Raw genomic sequence first — 17971 nt, forward strand, 5'->3', positions numbered from 1 at the left:
CACCTTGAACCAACAAAAAAAACTTTGAGAGAGATGTGAGTTATTGGCTAAGTAGGGATTTATGGCAGCGGTCAATGTTTAAAATCGCTCCTCTGTAAAATCACTGAAATCGACTTACACACTTATTCACAGTTGTTACAGATGGAGTCCAAATATGACTTTTCCTAAGTTTGGTTCATCGTTTACTTTTAGGACTTAAGTTAGAAAACTTGCAACTATTATGGCACTTGGGCAATGAAGGGTATAACTAATTATACCATTATAACTGCACTGGTGTTTAGGGTATAAGTGCATTGTGTAAGTGATAATGATCTTCTAATAGGTTCATTATCATCATTGAATATTGTGGGCTTTACAACTTATCATATCGATATCATGTCCGGGAACGAGTTAAACAGATTATTATAAGACTATATAAAAATAGAAAGTTTTTTTTGTGAATTCCAATACGTGACACTGTTCAAAGTTAAGGGTTAACCCTAAATCCTAACGACTGAGACCACAAAGTAGCTTACATGCACTAACAAAAATAACAGTGGTGAAAAGTTACCACCTTGTGGAACACCAGCCTTTGACTATAAAACATCTATCACAGATAAACAAACTTAACCATGATACAAGAGGCTCAATTATGATCTCAAATTCACTGAATCAAAAGCCTTTTAAAGTCAGTTACGATTACGATCGATTTTTGCACAAAAAATCAAACCCGAAAAATGATTGTTATTTTTTTAAAACTAATGTAGAAAATGTTTAAAATATAGTAAGAGGTATTTTAAGTACACATGAATAATACAATTTTTAGTATTTTTGTACCCAATGTAAAAACTAAATATTTATCTAACCATTTTTTTAATATTTTGCTATATAACACAAATATTGATTAGCTCAAAGCTAAATACTAAAGCAATGATTTTACAAAGTTTTGCCTAGTTTATATATAATATTAACAAATTTTTTTTTTTTTTAGAATACATCATTTATTACGTTCGAATAACAATAATTATGAAATATGGGGTATTCAAAACATGGCATATAATGGAAATGCCAAGGGTTTTTTTGTTCAAAAATAGAGCCTTTATGGGTTGTAGTTAAAAAATAATAAAAGAGAAAAACTATATAGCAATATAAACCTCTATTTCCTGGTTAATATATATATATATACAAGGTCATTCTTTTATCATGAACCAGTCAATATCTCACTGGGTTTAAATAATAATTTGATTTTCTTTTTTCATGAGTGTAGTATTATTTTTATCTGTGAATATTGATGTAAATTATACATCAATATTAATAGACCTCTAATTTCTGGTTAATATATATAAATAAATATTTTTACAAATGTTATCATAAATGTTTTTAAGAATAGTAGCCTATACCTACAATGCTTCACTAAATCACTGTCGCAAGGCCCCTTAACAAACAATATTAAAAACTTATTTTGATTAAAAATTTGTAAGCCAAATGATTTTAATTGTACATGTTTAAGGTTAAATAATAATAGTTTTCTGAACAATAATAACTGTATAAGAAATCTTTCACCTGTTTACAGTGTTTACAGAGTTAAAAAAACGTTATTCAAATTATTATTTCACAATTTATTCGAATAAAAAAAGATTGACTGATTTTATATTATATTTTCTATTATAATATATATTAGAATTATACGAAATGATAGTTTTAAATATAATTACTTCAAAAAAACTGGTTCGTGTCGTGGGACACGCGTTTGGAACAAAGTCCCTTCCGTAAGCAGGTTTGGCATAATTAATCATTAACGTGCCAGGCTCTCATTCTCTCTACCCACCCCCCTCTTTAATTTTGATTACTGATGCAATAAATAACTATATTCATAAATTTATTTGCAATATCTATATTTATTTGTTTTTAAAAGATTGTGTTAATCATACAAGAAATTTTGTGTTACATATTTGTATTTCGTACAATATTACTCATAGTTACTTTGGAACAAACGGTTATTAACAATGAAACGTAATGAGGTAACATATTTTAGACATATATATCAATGATAATTATTAATTTTCATAATTTGCTCAAACCAAATTATAACAGTTATCATGAAAAATTAATTTACACTATATTTCAGTATTTGTTTAGTCCTACAACTTTATAGGTTGAATTCTAAAATAGTGCAATTATACAAAAAAAATTATTATTCAATCATCAGTACGAGTAAGTATAATAAACGACAAAAAACCAAATGCAATGTAGGTTATCAAATACTTTTAAGGGTAAAAACGTATTCTGTAGTAATAAAATATAAATATTTTATAAGTTTTATAAGTAAAATATTTAGAACTTTTTGCAATATAAATTACCATAAAAATTGAAAAAAAAGTTGTAAAAAAATACAAAAAGTGTTGAGAGGGAGCCGGATTTGACCCGATACCACTCACTCCTGGGAACCGATCACGCTCGACCGCACCACATATAGTTTTCGTAACGCGTTACATTTTTTCTCGGCTAGATTCCCTCGCCAACCCGCGATAAGGAACTTTGTTTCAAAAAAAACACTTACAGACTATTAAAATAATAATTTAAAAAATGATTTAATTCATTTTATATTCGAATAATTATTTCTAAAATTATTTGAATATAATATTATTTTATAATAATTTCAAATCAATATCCTAAAATAATATAAAAATTTACCTGATATTCCGTTTGGCCCTGGGCAGTATTAGATGTTAAGATAATAGTTAGTAATAAAATAGAGATTTTAAAGAGCATTGTACGATATTGTAAACTCTAAACTGTAGTAAATCAGTAAAAAGAAACGAATGATTTTGAATGCCTGTTTTACATAGAACTGGAGAAGAAAAATTTACTAGCACATATACATATCAAATTTCACTAGTATTTTTTTTGTAAATGTGACATTGTCATTCAAATTGTACGTTTTCATAACTATTTAAACAACTACCTACGCAAGTATATTCGATGTGTATCAATCATAGAAACATAACAATGTCTTAAACGCGCAGAAAAGTAGATAGAAAATGCATTTTGGACTACAAAACATTGAGCTTCAATACGTTATTACAATGTGTAGAAGAATTATCTATATCATACATTAGTATGTACATTATCTTAGTATCATAAGTGCTAAACTTTTTCGTCGTTTAAATTGGAAAAATCTCGCTTAATAAATCTTCCTATATAATCATTTCTTATTTGTCTAATCTTGTCATTCTACACACCTATCTCATGCACCATTGCCCACTATATTTCTTATATTATAAGAAGATAAATTTTAGGTTATTGTTAATATTTTTTACAAATTTTAAAGAATAAAAAAGTATAATATCATATTATATTAAAACACAACGACAGTGTGTCATAGTCATTTTTACATTTTGTAAAATTTTATTATCAGCTGTCTTATGGCCTGCGTGTACCCATACACATTTAAACCATTGGAGATTATGCATAATTATATTATTTTATCCACGTGACAAAAAATGTGTATTAAAAAAACTTTTAAATAAAAAAATTAAATTTTATTCAGAATTTGGGTTTTGGCAATTTATTTATTAGATCACGGACAGATATAGCAAATGTAACTCAATAGTATTGCATTTGGGTTTGAATTTGAAAAAAACAAAGTTGATAATATTATTTCGTTTAAGAGATGATGTTGAAAATGATATAGGCCATACAATTTTTTTGTTTAATAATTTGGTATGTATGGAGTCTAAATCTGGCTTTCCCAAGTTCGATTCATTGTTTACTTCTAGGACTTAAGTTAGAAGAATAAACTAACATCTATAATTATAACAGCACTTAAATTAAAATCACAACATTTAGAAAGGGATCTTATAAATGAAGGATTATCGAAGGATTTTGAAAATAATTAAGCTGAAGCGGAACGGAGAATCTACTTTTTCAGATAATTACCCACTCGTGGAACACCAGACGGAGACAGGAAAATATCAGAAATTACACCAAATACCTTGACTATAAAGCATCTATTACAATAAACAAACTTAACCATGATACAAAATGCTCACTAAAATCTGAAGCATTATATATCTTAATTAATACCTCAAATTAACTGAATCAAAAGTCTTTTTAAAGTCAGTGAAGATTGCGTCTACCTGTGTATGGTCTAAAATGCTGTCCCGGTATTTGAACGTAAAAAATGAAACCAGAAAAACGATTGTTTTATTTTAAAAACTAATCTAGAAAATGTTTAAAATATAGTAAGAGGTATTTCTACTTTCTAGTACACATGATTTTGCTGACAGTCTTTAATATTTTTGTACTTAATATAAAAGCTAAATATTTATCTAAACTTTATTTCATTGTTTGCTATGTAACACAAATATTCATTAGTTCATAGTCAAATAATAAAGCAAAGCTTTTACAAAGTTATGCCTAATTTATTTAAAACATTTATTACGTTCGGATTTACAGGTAACAAAATTATTGTTACCTGATCTTACCCCATCATAATTAATGATGGGGTAGTCCAAACTTTTTATATGATGAAAATTGGACTTCTATGGCAACATAATGATGGAAATGCCAACGGTAGAATATATTATTGGATTTATATGAAATAATATTTTTAAATATAATTACTTAAAAACACACTTACAAACTATTAAAGTAATATTATTAAAAATTATTTTACTATAATATTATTTATAGTAAATTTAAAAGAATATCCTAAAATGGTATAAAAAATTACTTCATCTTCAGTTTGGCCCAGAGTTGTATTAGCTGTTAGGATAATAAATAGTAAAAAAATAGAGATTTTAAGGAACATTGTATGATATTATAAACTTTAAACTTTAGTTAATCTGTAAAACAAAACGTATGATTTGAAATGACCTTTTTACATAGAACTGAAGAAAAAAAATAAGGGAGCACGTACGTCTATATTGTTAGTAATTTTTTGTAGATGTGGCAACTGGCCGCCAAACTCAAATTCCGTGTTTGCACGAGTATTAAAACAATTACCTACGCAACTACCTAAGTATATTCGCTGTACATAAATCATACAAACATAATTGGTACACCCATACAAAATTAAACCATTGGGGATTATGCATAATTTTATTATTTTATCCACATGACAAAAATATGTGTATTGAAAAAGTTTTAAAACAAAATCAAGAAAATGAAATGTTATTCAAAATATAGGTTTCGGCAATTTACTTATTAAATCACGGATAGATTAGTTAAACTATTAAAATTCTCGAATATGACAAATGTAACCCACCTACAAGTATAAACATTTACAACTACAAAAGTACTTATTTATTGGCCACCGACCGTTAATATTTTCATAGTAACACACTATTATAATAACGGCAATTATAATTTTTAATTCATTTTTAACATTCAATTTGTTATTTAAAATAATTAAACATTTTTTTAATTCAACTATTAATTTATTAAGAAATCATAGAATTTGAAAATCCTAATTTAATAATTCAGGAGACAAACGTAATCCCCTCATACGAAAACCTGTGCATTGCTATTCTCTTTAAATTCTCATCATAACATTAAGTTATTAAAATATAAATACTTTAGTCATATTTTTTCCCAATAACCTGCCACATTTTTTACTTTACTAAATATACCTTACTTAATACATTTTTAACATTGAATTTTTGTTATTTAAAATAATTCAACATTTCTTATGTATGAGTATTAACTAATTAATTAAGCATAGAATTTGAAAATTCTAATTTAATAATCCAGAAGATAAACGAAATACCCTCATACGACAACACTTATTTAATAAAAATGTATGTTTGAGTCATAATTTTTCCCGAAAACCTGCCACATTTTTTACTTTACTATTCACCACATCATATTTTTCTGTATTTATATTAATACAAATTCATTTGAAAATGATAGATTTTTTTGTAATATTCTGCACAGCCAGCTTCTACTTATATTTTTTTCATAAGTTAGTAAGTTTTTAAGTTTACTCATAAGCAAAGAACCGATTGTTGAAAATTAAAAATTCAAACGACAATTTTTTAAATAAATGTGTTTCCACCCAGTTATCAACTTATACACATGGGTTTGCATTTGAAAAAAATACAAAGCTAATAATCTTATTAGGTTAAAAGGATGATGTTAAAAATGTTTTGAATATATAGTAAAACGTGTACCTAGTGTAGGTAACATTTTTTTCAAAATATTCATGTTTTCCTAGAAAACTTCTGTCTAAAATCAGATAGATCACCTTGTACATACATGTATTTAAAATTTTTGTCAGCATTAGAAATATTTGAATTTTCGGTTGGAAAATCGATAAAACAAAGCCTTATTTTTTTTAAAAAAGAGGTGTTATTTCGTATTTAAATATTAACAGGCAAACGTTGTCTATAAGATAAATTTTAAACGTCTAAAAGACAATGTGTGCAAAAAATGACTCATTACACATAGTCATTGTTTGTATAATGTAAACGGGATTTTGTTAAAAACGTAATATATTATTTTCCTTTATAAATACTTAACTGATATCTGACTTGAAAATATTGTCGGCTTATGATTTATTACTAGTATCACCCACGATTTTCTAGGCTATAATAGCAAGTACTATCACAAACACAAAAAAAACGAATTTCGAGCGAAATAATATTACAAGTTGCCAACTTTATTAAGGCAGTAATTTAGAAAAAAGTAACAGAAATGTGTAAAAAATGATTTGATATAATATGTTGTATATGCTTCATATGTTTGAGAGATCTTTGGTTGTTTTTAATTCCTGACAAAGTTCCAACCCTATTGAAATGGCTTTTTGCTTTTTTATGAATATTTGTCTATAGCCGTATTTATTTATTATTTTTTTTTTTATAGCCTTTATTATAAATTTAACAGCTCAACAATTACACAGGCAGCCGTATTTATTACACGAACAAAATATCTATGTGCACGAATCGTGTGTAAATAGTATAGCCGATTCGAGAAAATTTTCAAGTTTAACGATTTGCTATAACCTTCGATAAAATTTTATACTAATATAAGATGTGCTTAAATAAAAAATATAAATTCCACTACTGACAATTTTACATATTATTTTGTCGTTATTTTTCCGATAAAAATGTAATGCTTGACTTACGAATATTTATCGATGGTACAAAACAAAAATATATATTGATATTTATGTGCACAAGTGCCGAAATTGTAAGTTTTTCGAAAATATTTTTGATTTTTAATGTTAGCATCTTTAATGTAAAAAATTTTATCGCCAAATTTCATATGGAAACCCTCAAATTTGAACAACCCACCACCCGGCCTCCGCAGGAGAGAAATTAAAAGCGTTTTTTACAATCTAAGAGCTAAAAATTAGTCTGAAGATAGGTCAAACATACACCGTATAAGTTGTGCAAAAAAACAACAACGATAACTTAACCTTATAAGTGTAGTTTATCTTAACGATAGTATAACAGCTGACGGGATGAGCCTTACCTCACTAACTGTAATGCCATTGAGAGTCAAGTATGGACTAGACTAGACAATTAACAAAAATATATGAAAACAATATTTCATTTTTCTACGTTTTTTATGTGAACTTTATAATGCTATACTGAAGAGTTACACTCAGCTATACTCAAATTCGTTCCATTTTGCACAACCAATAAGATTATAATCATTTTTCATTTTTTTACTTATAGATAAAATTAACAATACAAAAGAATTGTAAATAATCGGTGTTTATTTGAAAAAATATTGTTAACATAAAATTCAATTTGACAAATTATTATAAGAATTATAATATTTTTTAACATTATTAACATATTGTTATTAGATTATGAAAAATTATTTATTTTGCCTTCTTGTATCCTTCATTTTTGACAAGCTAATCACGTTCCTCAGGAGATAACGACATAATATACTCATGTACTGTCCTTGCTGCTGCTTCATTTTTTCTACGCGCTATCAAATCTTCTAGAGAATCGCCATTAATGCTGCATATGTGTCTAAAAACTCCACAATACAGTGTAAAATCTATAGGACCTAAAACAAAAAATCCAAACTATATAATTAAAAAATAAATAAATCGAGCGACACAATAGTAGCATGGAACCACCTAGTACGAAAGTTTCACTACTAGTTCAGCTCTTAGATGGTGCACCATGATAAAAATATTGGAGTTGGGACACGCTACGGCTTATTTGGTGATGGGTGTGTCTGTTAGAAATTTTAGCTATAAGAACTATGCTAGACTGTCTGAATTTGTATGGGTTTTTGTGCATTTAGCATATTTTGTTAATTGTTACTTATACTCGTTCAAACATCGAAATAGGTAAAAAGAATAAAAAAATATTTGATTGGACACTTTTTTATGTTAATCTTAATACAATATACAATATTTTTTTACGATTTATTTTTTTTAGTTTGTTGACTTTTTTTGTGTGTTAAGGAATAAATTGCAACAAATATAATTTTTGATGTTTATAAACTCTATTGAGACTACTCCCTTTTAACTAACTGTTACCAGTTTTGCAACGAAGAGATTAAAGAATATTATTAAATATTGATAATATTTACCTTGATTTAAATTAAGATTATTCCGATAATTATATTCCATTCTCTCACGGGCATGTTGATTGTTTTTGAAGTAATCATTTAATACTGTATTATCATTTATTCCCATGTACCAACAAAACCCACTTAAATCAATATTTGTATCTAGAGGTTCGGACGAACCTCTGGACAGCCATTTTCTACAATCATCGAACGAATCTTTTAGAGCCTGAAAAGTTTTTTAATAATATTAATATACCAACAAGAATAATTAAAATTTTAAAACTTCTTACCGATAAAAGATTAATCACTCATAGGTTATTTAAGTATTATTAGTGACTAATTTTGAATAATTTCTAAACTTTTTATTAACCAATAATTTATTTTATATTCATGACGAATTTAACCGTTGTTAGCAGAAATGTTAGTTAAATTATCAATCATTTATTACAATTTATAAGAATAGTCTAAAAAATTACTTTTTCTTCATCTTCGTTATCAGTATGTTCTGGTTGTGAATGTGCAACTTCTTGTATTGTCCTTGATGACGCTAAAAATTTCCTAGATGCTGCCCAGTCTTTTACAAAAACACCACGTTCGCTACATATTTGTTTAAAAAGTATAGTAAATTGTTCTAAATCTAGATCTATAACAAAAAGAAAAGAAACAAAATTTTTGATTTAAAAAAAAATGAATATATATATATAATATATATATATATAATATGATAGCGAATCGTTGTTATAGAATGTCAATATTTTTATGGACACATATATTGAGCATGTACAATGTACGTGTTATACATTTTTGTTTACTTACTATTATATATATCTTTTTTTTACTTGAGATTTTTTGGTCGAGTAAACAGCAACACAAACAATTAAAAGATATAAATTTAAGAACATAAATTTTGATTTTTAAAAACAATGTTCATAAAATAAAAACCAAAATGCCAGTACAGTAGGATTGGGGGAGGTCATCGATCTATAGGATTTATCATAACTTAAAGTGAAATATTACTTTTAAGTAATTAATTTTCTATGAATCTTCAGATAGTAAGAATATAGCACAGTTTAAACTAAGTACAGTAAAATAATAAATAATAACTAAAGTAGATTAAAAAATTTATCTAAAAATAACGTTTTTATGCGCCTTAAAAAGTATAAAATAACCCTCCGAGCGTCTTGATAACCAAATAGGACAGGTGAACTAGAAAAATGTGGGGCGCATCTTTACTACTTCACACGTCTGAATATATAATAACATTATCTTCCCATTAATAACTACCTTAACTCATAGTTCATGCACAATCATCTTTTCTCTTCTAAATAAAGTAATACTTAATGACATGTCATATAAAATTGAGCACCACATTACTTTAAATGTTAAGCAAGTAGGTAGTTAACAAAAAAATTGAAGCAACCTACATAAAACAAACTTTGGAGAGAATAGCAATTGAGTCTTTTCAATTTGCAATGAAATTTAAGGCAAGTGGCACGGAAATCCATTAAATTTCATTTCCGATAAAAAGTCATACTATCATTTTCTGATCCATTCGGTTATAGAGACAGCATTATTAGAGACAACTTAATGCATTAGCATGAAAGCTTAGGTTTTAATATCTAAGTAGAAAGATGCGCCCCACGTTTTTCTAGTTCACCTGTCCTATTTGGTTATCAAGACGCTCGGAGGGTTATTTTATACTTTTCAAGGCGCTTAAAAACGTTATTTTTAGATTAATTTTTTAATCTACTTTAGTTATTTTGTTCTTTTTTGTTTTCGTATGTAGGTATCTATATATTTAAATGTACAATGTTATATAATGAATATGCATATTATTATACATATATTTATATACAGATATTTTACATATAAATAATATTATTACAATATTATGTAATAAAATCCGTCCATTTCGTCTGTAAGCGGTGATTACATTAGAAAAGGCTGCATGGTCAGAAGGATTATCATAAGAATTAGTAATCAATTTAAAAGCTTAAAATTTTAGATTTATTACTGTATAAATTATCATATAAGTTGAAATTAAGTTGTAATTACTATATAAATTATCATAAAAGTTGTAAGAAAATGCAAAAAAGTGTAATGATGGGAACGGGTTTGAACCTGGTACCGCTCATATCTGAGCATCGTTCACGCCCAAACGCACCACGCATAATTTTTGCTGGCGGGTGAGACATAAGTCTTTGAATTGCAAGATTCCACCCGGAACGACGGACAAGAAATCGACCCCATTTTAACCCCCTTAGGGGTGAAATTTTTAACGTCTTGTGTGGAATAATAATGCATTGTCATCGAATTGTGAGCTACCCTGAAAGTTTCAGCCGGATAGCTAATCGGGAAGTGCTAGAAATTTGAGTTGCAAGATTCCATCCGGAACGACTAACAAGATTGTGAGTTCATAAAAACGTGTAAAGTGATTTTAACAAGATTTTATTATTCTGAAAGAATTCAATTTACAACATAAATAAACATTACAATTCAAAATATAAATAAATACAATAGTTACCTGAAAGAATAATTAAATTACAAGTAAACGTTTAAGGGACTGCACATATAAAATAATGAGTAACAATATAACATTATATAACAAATAACAATGACTAATGAATATTCCATAAATGATAATAAGTAATAACACACAATCGACACAGATAAGAAAAGTATAGAACACAGCTAGAGGGCGCTATGTTATGATTTACAAACGTTATAATAAAAAAAATAGTTAATGTTTACCTTGAACTATTTTATTGTCAGTGCTGTACTTTACTAGTCTAACCTAGTCGCTTTGGTTTTTAGCCATATAGTACCAAAAGTTAATCGTTGGTATAGAATTGGGGGAGGTCACAGGTCTATAGAAGATATCATAACTAAAATTAAAATATCACTTTCAAATAAATGATTTGCTATAAATCAATGGATGGTCAAATAATAAATAAAAAATAGATAAAGTTTACCTGGAAATGCCCTATTGCCGTCTGTAGGGATGTACGTTATTAATCTAGCAAAGTCGCGTGTGCTTTTTCCTATATAGTATAAAAAGTGAAGCTGTGAAATGTTTTCACCCGGAGGTGTATTTGACCACATTCTGCAATTTTCGTACAAATCTCTGAGAATCTGAAATGTATTATGTTAATTCGAATAAACTTCATTATATGATATTGAATTATGCAACAAATATATTTTTTTTTTAAACTTTGTTATGGTCTAATATATAATTTTTGTCCCAAAAATAGAGGTTTTAAGTTATTTAAAAAAAAAATCGAATTAGACTCGTTTTACATTTCTGAAATTTTTATCATAAAATCAGTTACATAAATCAAATCTTTTTGTTTAATAACGGGACCGGGCCAAGATTTATTTCTATTTTTTTTTTAATAAAAAATTCAAAATTTGAAAAAAAAATGTTTAATTCCAGTTTTCCTATTTAAAAAAAGAATAATAAAAAAAAAACAAGTACTGGTAAATTTTGATTTTTTTTTAAATTTTGGGAGTAAAAAATCAAAATTTACCAACAAATGTTTTTTTTTTTTTTTTTTATAAGAAAACCGAAATTAAATTTTTTTTTTCAAAAACCACTATTTTTTGGGCAAAAATAGTGATCAAAATTTGAGGTGGTCAGGCCGAAGAACACGTGGTTTGACTCAAAATGCCCCATATATACATCTTATTTTAATTATAAATTTGTAAGCCAAACATTTTTAATGTAAATTTTTATAAATAAACAATAATAGTTTTCTGAACAACAATAACTGTATAATAAAGCTGTAACCTGTATAATATAGAGTTAAAGAAACGTTATTCGAATTATCATTTAACAATTTTTTTGAAAACAAATTTGTCTTCCTATATATTCACTGGTTTTATATATTTTCTAAACGTAGAATATATTATTAGATTTATAGGAAATAAAATGTATAAATATAATTACTTAAAAAAGAACATACAACTATTTAAATAATATTTTTAAAAATGATTCGAATAATTTTTTATTGGAATAATTATTTCTTAATTATTTAAATATAATATTATTTCAAATAGTTTTAAAAGAATATCATAAAATAATATAAAGTTACTTCATCTTCAGTTTGGCCTGACACAGTATTAACAGTTAAGTTAATAGATAGTAATAAAATAGAGATTTTAAAGAGCATTGTATGATATTGTAAACTCTAAACTGCAGTCAATCTGTAAAACGAAACGAATGATTTCGAATGCCTTTTTTACTGAGAACTGATGGAAAAAAATATACGTACATCAAATATCGCATTTATTTTTTTGTAGATGTGATATTATTATTTAAATGACAGGTTTGCATACGTATTCAAACAACTACCTACATAAGTATATTCACAGTACATAAATCATACAAACATAACGGTGTCTTAAACGCACAGAAAAGTAGTTAGAAAATGTATAAGGGATTACCAAAACTGGGCTTCGTTAGAATACAAACAAAAGTACTTATTTACTGGACACCGGCCGTTAATATTTTTAGAGTACATACAATTAAGAACGGCTAATATGATTTTTTTTACATTTTTACCATTGAATTTTTGTTATTTCAAATAATTCAACATTTCTTATGTATGAGTATTAACTAATTAATTAAGCATAGAATTTGAAAATCCTAATTTAATAATACAGGAGATTAACGAAATACCCTCATACGACAACCTATATATTGTTATCTTCTTTAAATTCTCATTAAAACACTTATTTATTAAAAATGTATGTTTTATTCATAAATTTTCCCGAAAACCTGCCACATTTTTTACATTACTATACGCCGCTTCATTTTTTTTTTGTTTATATATTAAAAGAATTTTTTCAATTTAAAAATTATAGATTAATTTTAAATATTTACTGTAACACGTAGGCTATTCAAATTTTAAACTCTTAAAAGACAATGAGTGCAAAATATTACGAAACACACCTAGTCATTGTTTGTCTAATGTACTCGGGATTTGGTTGAAAATGAAGTGTAATATTTTCTTTTATAAAAATACTCAACTGATACTTGACTTATGAATATTTATCGATGGCACAGAAAAACAAGAACTAACATTGTATGTTTTTCGAAAATATTTTCGATTTATAACGTTAGCATCTTTAATATAATATATCAACAAAATTCCAAATAGAAAAACCCAAATTTTGACAACCATTTTTGAAATTAAGAGATGAAAATTAGTATGAAGATAGGTCAAACATACACCATATAAATTGTGCAAAAAAAAACCATCGATACCTAAACCTCATCAGTGTAGTTTATCTTAAAGATAGTATAACAGCTGACGGGATGGTCCTTAACTCACTAACTGTAATGCTACTGAGAGTCAAGTATAAACTTGACTAGACAATTGACGAAAATATATGAAAACGATATTTTATTTTTCTTCGCATTGTTATGTGAACTTATTAATGCTTTATTGAATAGTTGCGTACATTTTTCCTTTTCAAATTATAAATACATTTTTATTCATTTACTTATATATAAAATTAACAATATATACATTTTTATTAATCGGTGTTTATTTGAAAAATAGTGATTTTGTTAACATAAAATTTAATTTGACATACTATTATAATATTTTTTAACATTATTAACATGTTGTTATTAGACTAAGAAAAATTATCTTTTTTACCATCTTTTAACCTTTATTTTTTTAAGTTAGCGACAAATACTCATGTACTGTCCATGCTGCTGCTTTACTTTTTCTATGTTCTGCCAAATCTTCTACAGAATCGCCATTTTTGCTGCATATGTGTTTAAAAAGTCCACAATATATTGTAAAATCTATAGGACCTAAAACAAAAATTGAAATTGTATAATTTAAAATAAATAAATCCAGTGACACGATAGTAGCACGGAGCTACGTAAAACGAAAGTTTCACTACTAATTCAACTCCTAGATGGATTACCATGGTAAAAATATTAGAGTGGGGACACGATACATTTTATTTGATGATGGTAGACTGTCTAAGATTTTATGGTTTTTGTGCATTTAGCATATTTTGTTAATTGTTATTTATACTCATTTAAACAACGAAAAAGATAAAAAGAATAAAAAAATGAAGAGGTTTTTATTAAAAATGTTTACAATTAATTTTTTTAATTTGTTGACTTTTTTTTGTGTGTTAAGGAATAAATAGTAAAAGGTATACTTTTTGATGTTTATAAACTCTATTAAGACTACTCCCTTTAAACTAACTGCTACACAGTTTTCCATCGAAGAGATTGAAGAATATTATTAAATGATAAATCAAATATTGATAATATTTACCTTCAGTTAAATTAGGATTATTCCGATAATTATCTTCCATTCTCTCACGGGCATGTTGATTGTTTTTGAAGTAATCATCTAATACTGTACTGTTTTTGTTTAATCCCATGTACCAACAAAACCCGCTCAATCCAATATTAGCATTTAGAGGTACGCCCAGCCATTCTCTACAATCATCGAATAAATTTCGTAAGGCCTGAAAAGTTTTTTAATAATATCAATACACCAACAAGAATAATTAAAATTTTAAAAATTCTTACCCAATTTTAGACAGCAACTTCGGGCAGTCAATCATACCATTTACCAGTTTAAAGAAGAACAGAACATCAAAATATTCTCGCCTGGACTTTAAAGGAGTCAGGTTGCAATGCTTCTCGACTTCATTTATTGGCTGACTTGACATATTAATGCAAACAGCAAGAATTTGCAATAAGTAAAAGTTTTATAATGTGTAGAAGAATAACAATTATCTACTTTATACATTAGTATGTACATTATCCTAATAGGTATCATTAGTGGTATACTTTTACATGGTTAAAATTGGAATAATCTCGCTTAAAAAAATCTTCCTATACAATTATTTATTATTTATCTAATCTTGTTAGTCTACACATCCATCTCGTTCTCCAGTATATTTATTATATTATAAGTCACTATAAACGATTTTAAAATAATGATAGGCAAACGGTTCTTATCTACAGAAATTACCTACCTAATCCAACATACCGAAAGGGTAGGTAGACAAACCAACATAATTTAGATAACGAATGGCTATTTAACCGAAAAAAATCATCAACTGTGGTACAAGTAAGCGAAAAAAAAACTGCTTTGGTGATAATACATACTATTTATCGTTAATTAATATTACAGTTCTATGATCTTTAATCTAGTTATCACTTTTTCCACTATATATACTTTACATTCAACAAGTAACAGCACAGTACAGATTAATATGTTATTATGGAAATTATTATACTTTACACAATTATTAATAATTCTAAAACGGTGGTTTACAATCGCATATATTTGTGTGTAGAACCGTCGCTATTATATTTTAGTTATGGTTAATTTATTCAACAAATGTTGATCTGTGCTCAAATAATTATTTACACAAAAAAAAATCTAGTTATTTTCTCCGCTCCACGGAAAAACATTGAATCGTGGAAATGTTTTAGCATTACGGGTCCGTGTAGCCATAACGACTTTATTTGTATGAAGTACATTGCAAAATGACGGCCGACACTGTCGCACTTCCAAAGTACCAGGGTCCTATGTTAAGTTTACTATGCATTGCCCAGTAGCGGATGATAATTTATATGAGACGCATACCGTCAGAACAGCTTAGAATGTTATTATGTTAAGAAAAAGTACTAGGGTCTAAGCATAAACCAAGCAGCACAACACAATGTTTGTACCAGGGTCCTAGCAACTGCGAAAATGTCAGCGCATTATATGGTGGCGGTGAAAATGAATTCGTGTATGTTCTAGAACCCTGTACCGATACTTATAGTTCAATAATTAATCTCGATCTTTATGTCGATGACGGTCTTTATGTCTATAACATCTTTATGTCCATTACACAAAATCTTAACACCAATTTCAGAATGACTCCCAACCCAAAAACTAATCCGTGTTAAAAAAAAATGTTTGACTTATTGTGTTTGATAATATTTTTTTTATATAAACAACTTTATTTATTCATTTAAAAGATCAAATTTTTTTTCATGTTTAAACAACACACGCGCACATTATTTTTATTATTTTATTTTATTTCCTGACAAAATGTTGATCCTATTGTAATGGCTTTTAGCTTAATGAATATCTGTCAATATCCGTAATTAATACACGTATACAATATTTATGTGCGCAAATCTTATTTAAGTAGTAGGTATATCCAATTCAAGAAAAGTGTCAACTTTTGATGATTTTCTATAAACTTCAAATTTTTTTTAACATGAAAAGTAATACTAAGATGTGGACATTGAAATTTTTACATATTGTTTTGTCTTTATTGTCCCGATGAAAATTAAATACTTGATTTATGAATATTTATCGATGAAACAGAAAAAAAAATGTTCACAAACGTTTATGTGCACAAGTGCCGAAATCGTATGTGTATCGAAAATATTTTCGATTTAAAACGTTGGCATCTTATTTCTAACATACACCTCATAACATGTGTAAATAAAACATCTATGCCTAAACCTTATCATTGTAGTTTATCAATGCTAATGAGTTTCAAGTACAGACTATACTAGACAATTAACAAAAAGATATGAAAAAGGATATTTTATTCTTCTTTGCATTTTTATGTGAAATCATTTATCCTATATTGAAGAGTTGCTCATATATGCTACTTTTCGAATTACCAAAAAATTTATATTCATTTTTCATTTTTTCTTATAGATACAATTAACAATACACAAGTTATTGTGAATAATTGGTGTTTATTTGAAATAATAGTAATTTTGTTGACATCGTTTTGACTTATTGTTTTTTTTAAACGTTTTTTATCATTATTAACATGTTATTATTATTAGACAATAAAAAATTATCTATTTTGCCTTCTTGTAATTTTCGACAAGCTAATCACGTTCCGCTGCAGGTAACGACATATACTCATGTAATGTTCTTGCTGCTGCTTTACTTTTTCTATGTTTAACCAAATTTTTTACAAGGACGCCATTATTGCTGCATATGTAATTAAAAAGTCCACGATATAGTGTAAAATCTATAGGACCTAAAACAGAAAACACAGTTTATATAATTAAAAAATAAATAAATCCAGCTACACGACGTAATGCGGAGCTAAGTATTTAGAAAAGAGCAGCGCTATACACGAACTATCAAAATCTCATTAAACGCCTGTAAATTTGGGCAAACATTTTTGACTCAAATTTTTAAGCAAATGGCTTGGCAGAACTGATCATATGAAATATTATTAGATTGTTAAAGTTGAGTAGATAAGACCTTTTACATAATAAATTAAATGGTGGAACACTTACGAAAGCTAAGGTTTTTTTGTTTTGTAACCACAATAAAAGAACCATTAAGTTATTAATTAGTCAAAAAGTAGGACAAATATTTATAAATGTATAACATCAGGAAAATAATTTTTTTGCTAAAAAATGTTTTTTTAGTAGATTTTTTTA

The 17971-nt window shown here is 27.0% G+C and overlaps 1 protein-coding gene across 1 annotated transcript; it reads right to left on the reverse strand.

Annotated features, from left to right (window-relative positions):
* Positions 1-7730: 7730 nt before the first annotated feature.
* Positions 7731-12770, reverse strand: LOC126842128 (uncharacterized). The gene is made up of 5 exons (XM_050579023.1): positions 12609-12770; positions 11490-11649; positions 8994-9160; positions 8539-8743; positions 7731-8004 (listed from the first exon to the last, which is right to left on the reverse strand). Exons 1-5 carry the CDS (start codon positions 12684-12686, stop codon positions 7847-7849), a joined length of 768 nt encoding a protein of 255 aa, XP_050434980.1. The 5' UTR covers positions 12687-12770; the 3' UTR covers positions 7731-7846.
* Between the last annotated feature and the right edge of the window lie 5201 nt (positions 12771-17971).

Source organism: Adelges cooleyi, unplaced genomic scaffold (genome assembly GCF_023614345.1).
Source record: "Adelges cooleyi isolate 19-005CV unplaced genomic scaffold, UGA_ACOO_1.1 ACOO_flye_CR_arks_rails_tigmint_CR_PRNA_108, whole genome shotgun sequence".
In the NCBI taxonomy this organism is placed as follows: Eukaryota; Metazoa; Arthropoda; class Insecta; order Hemiptera; family Adelgidae; genus Adelges; species Adelges cooleyi.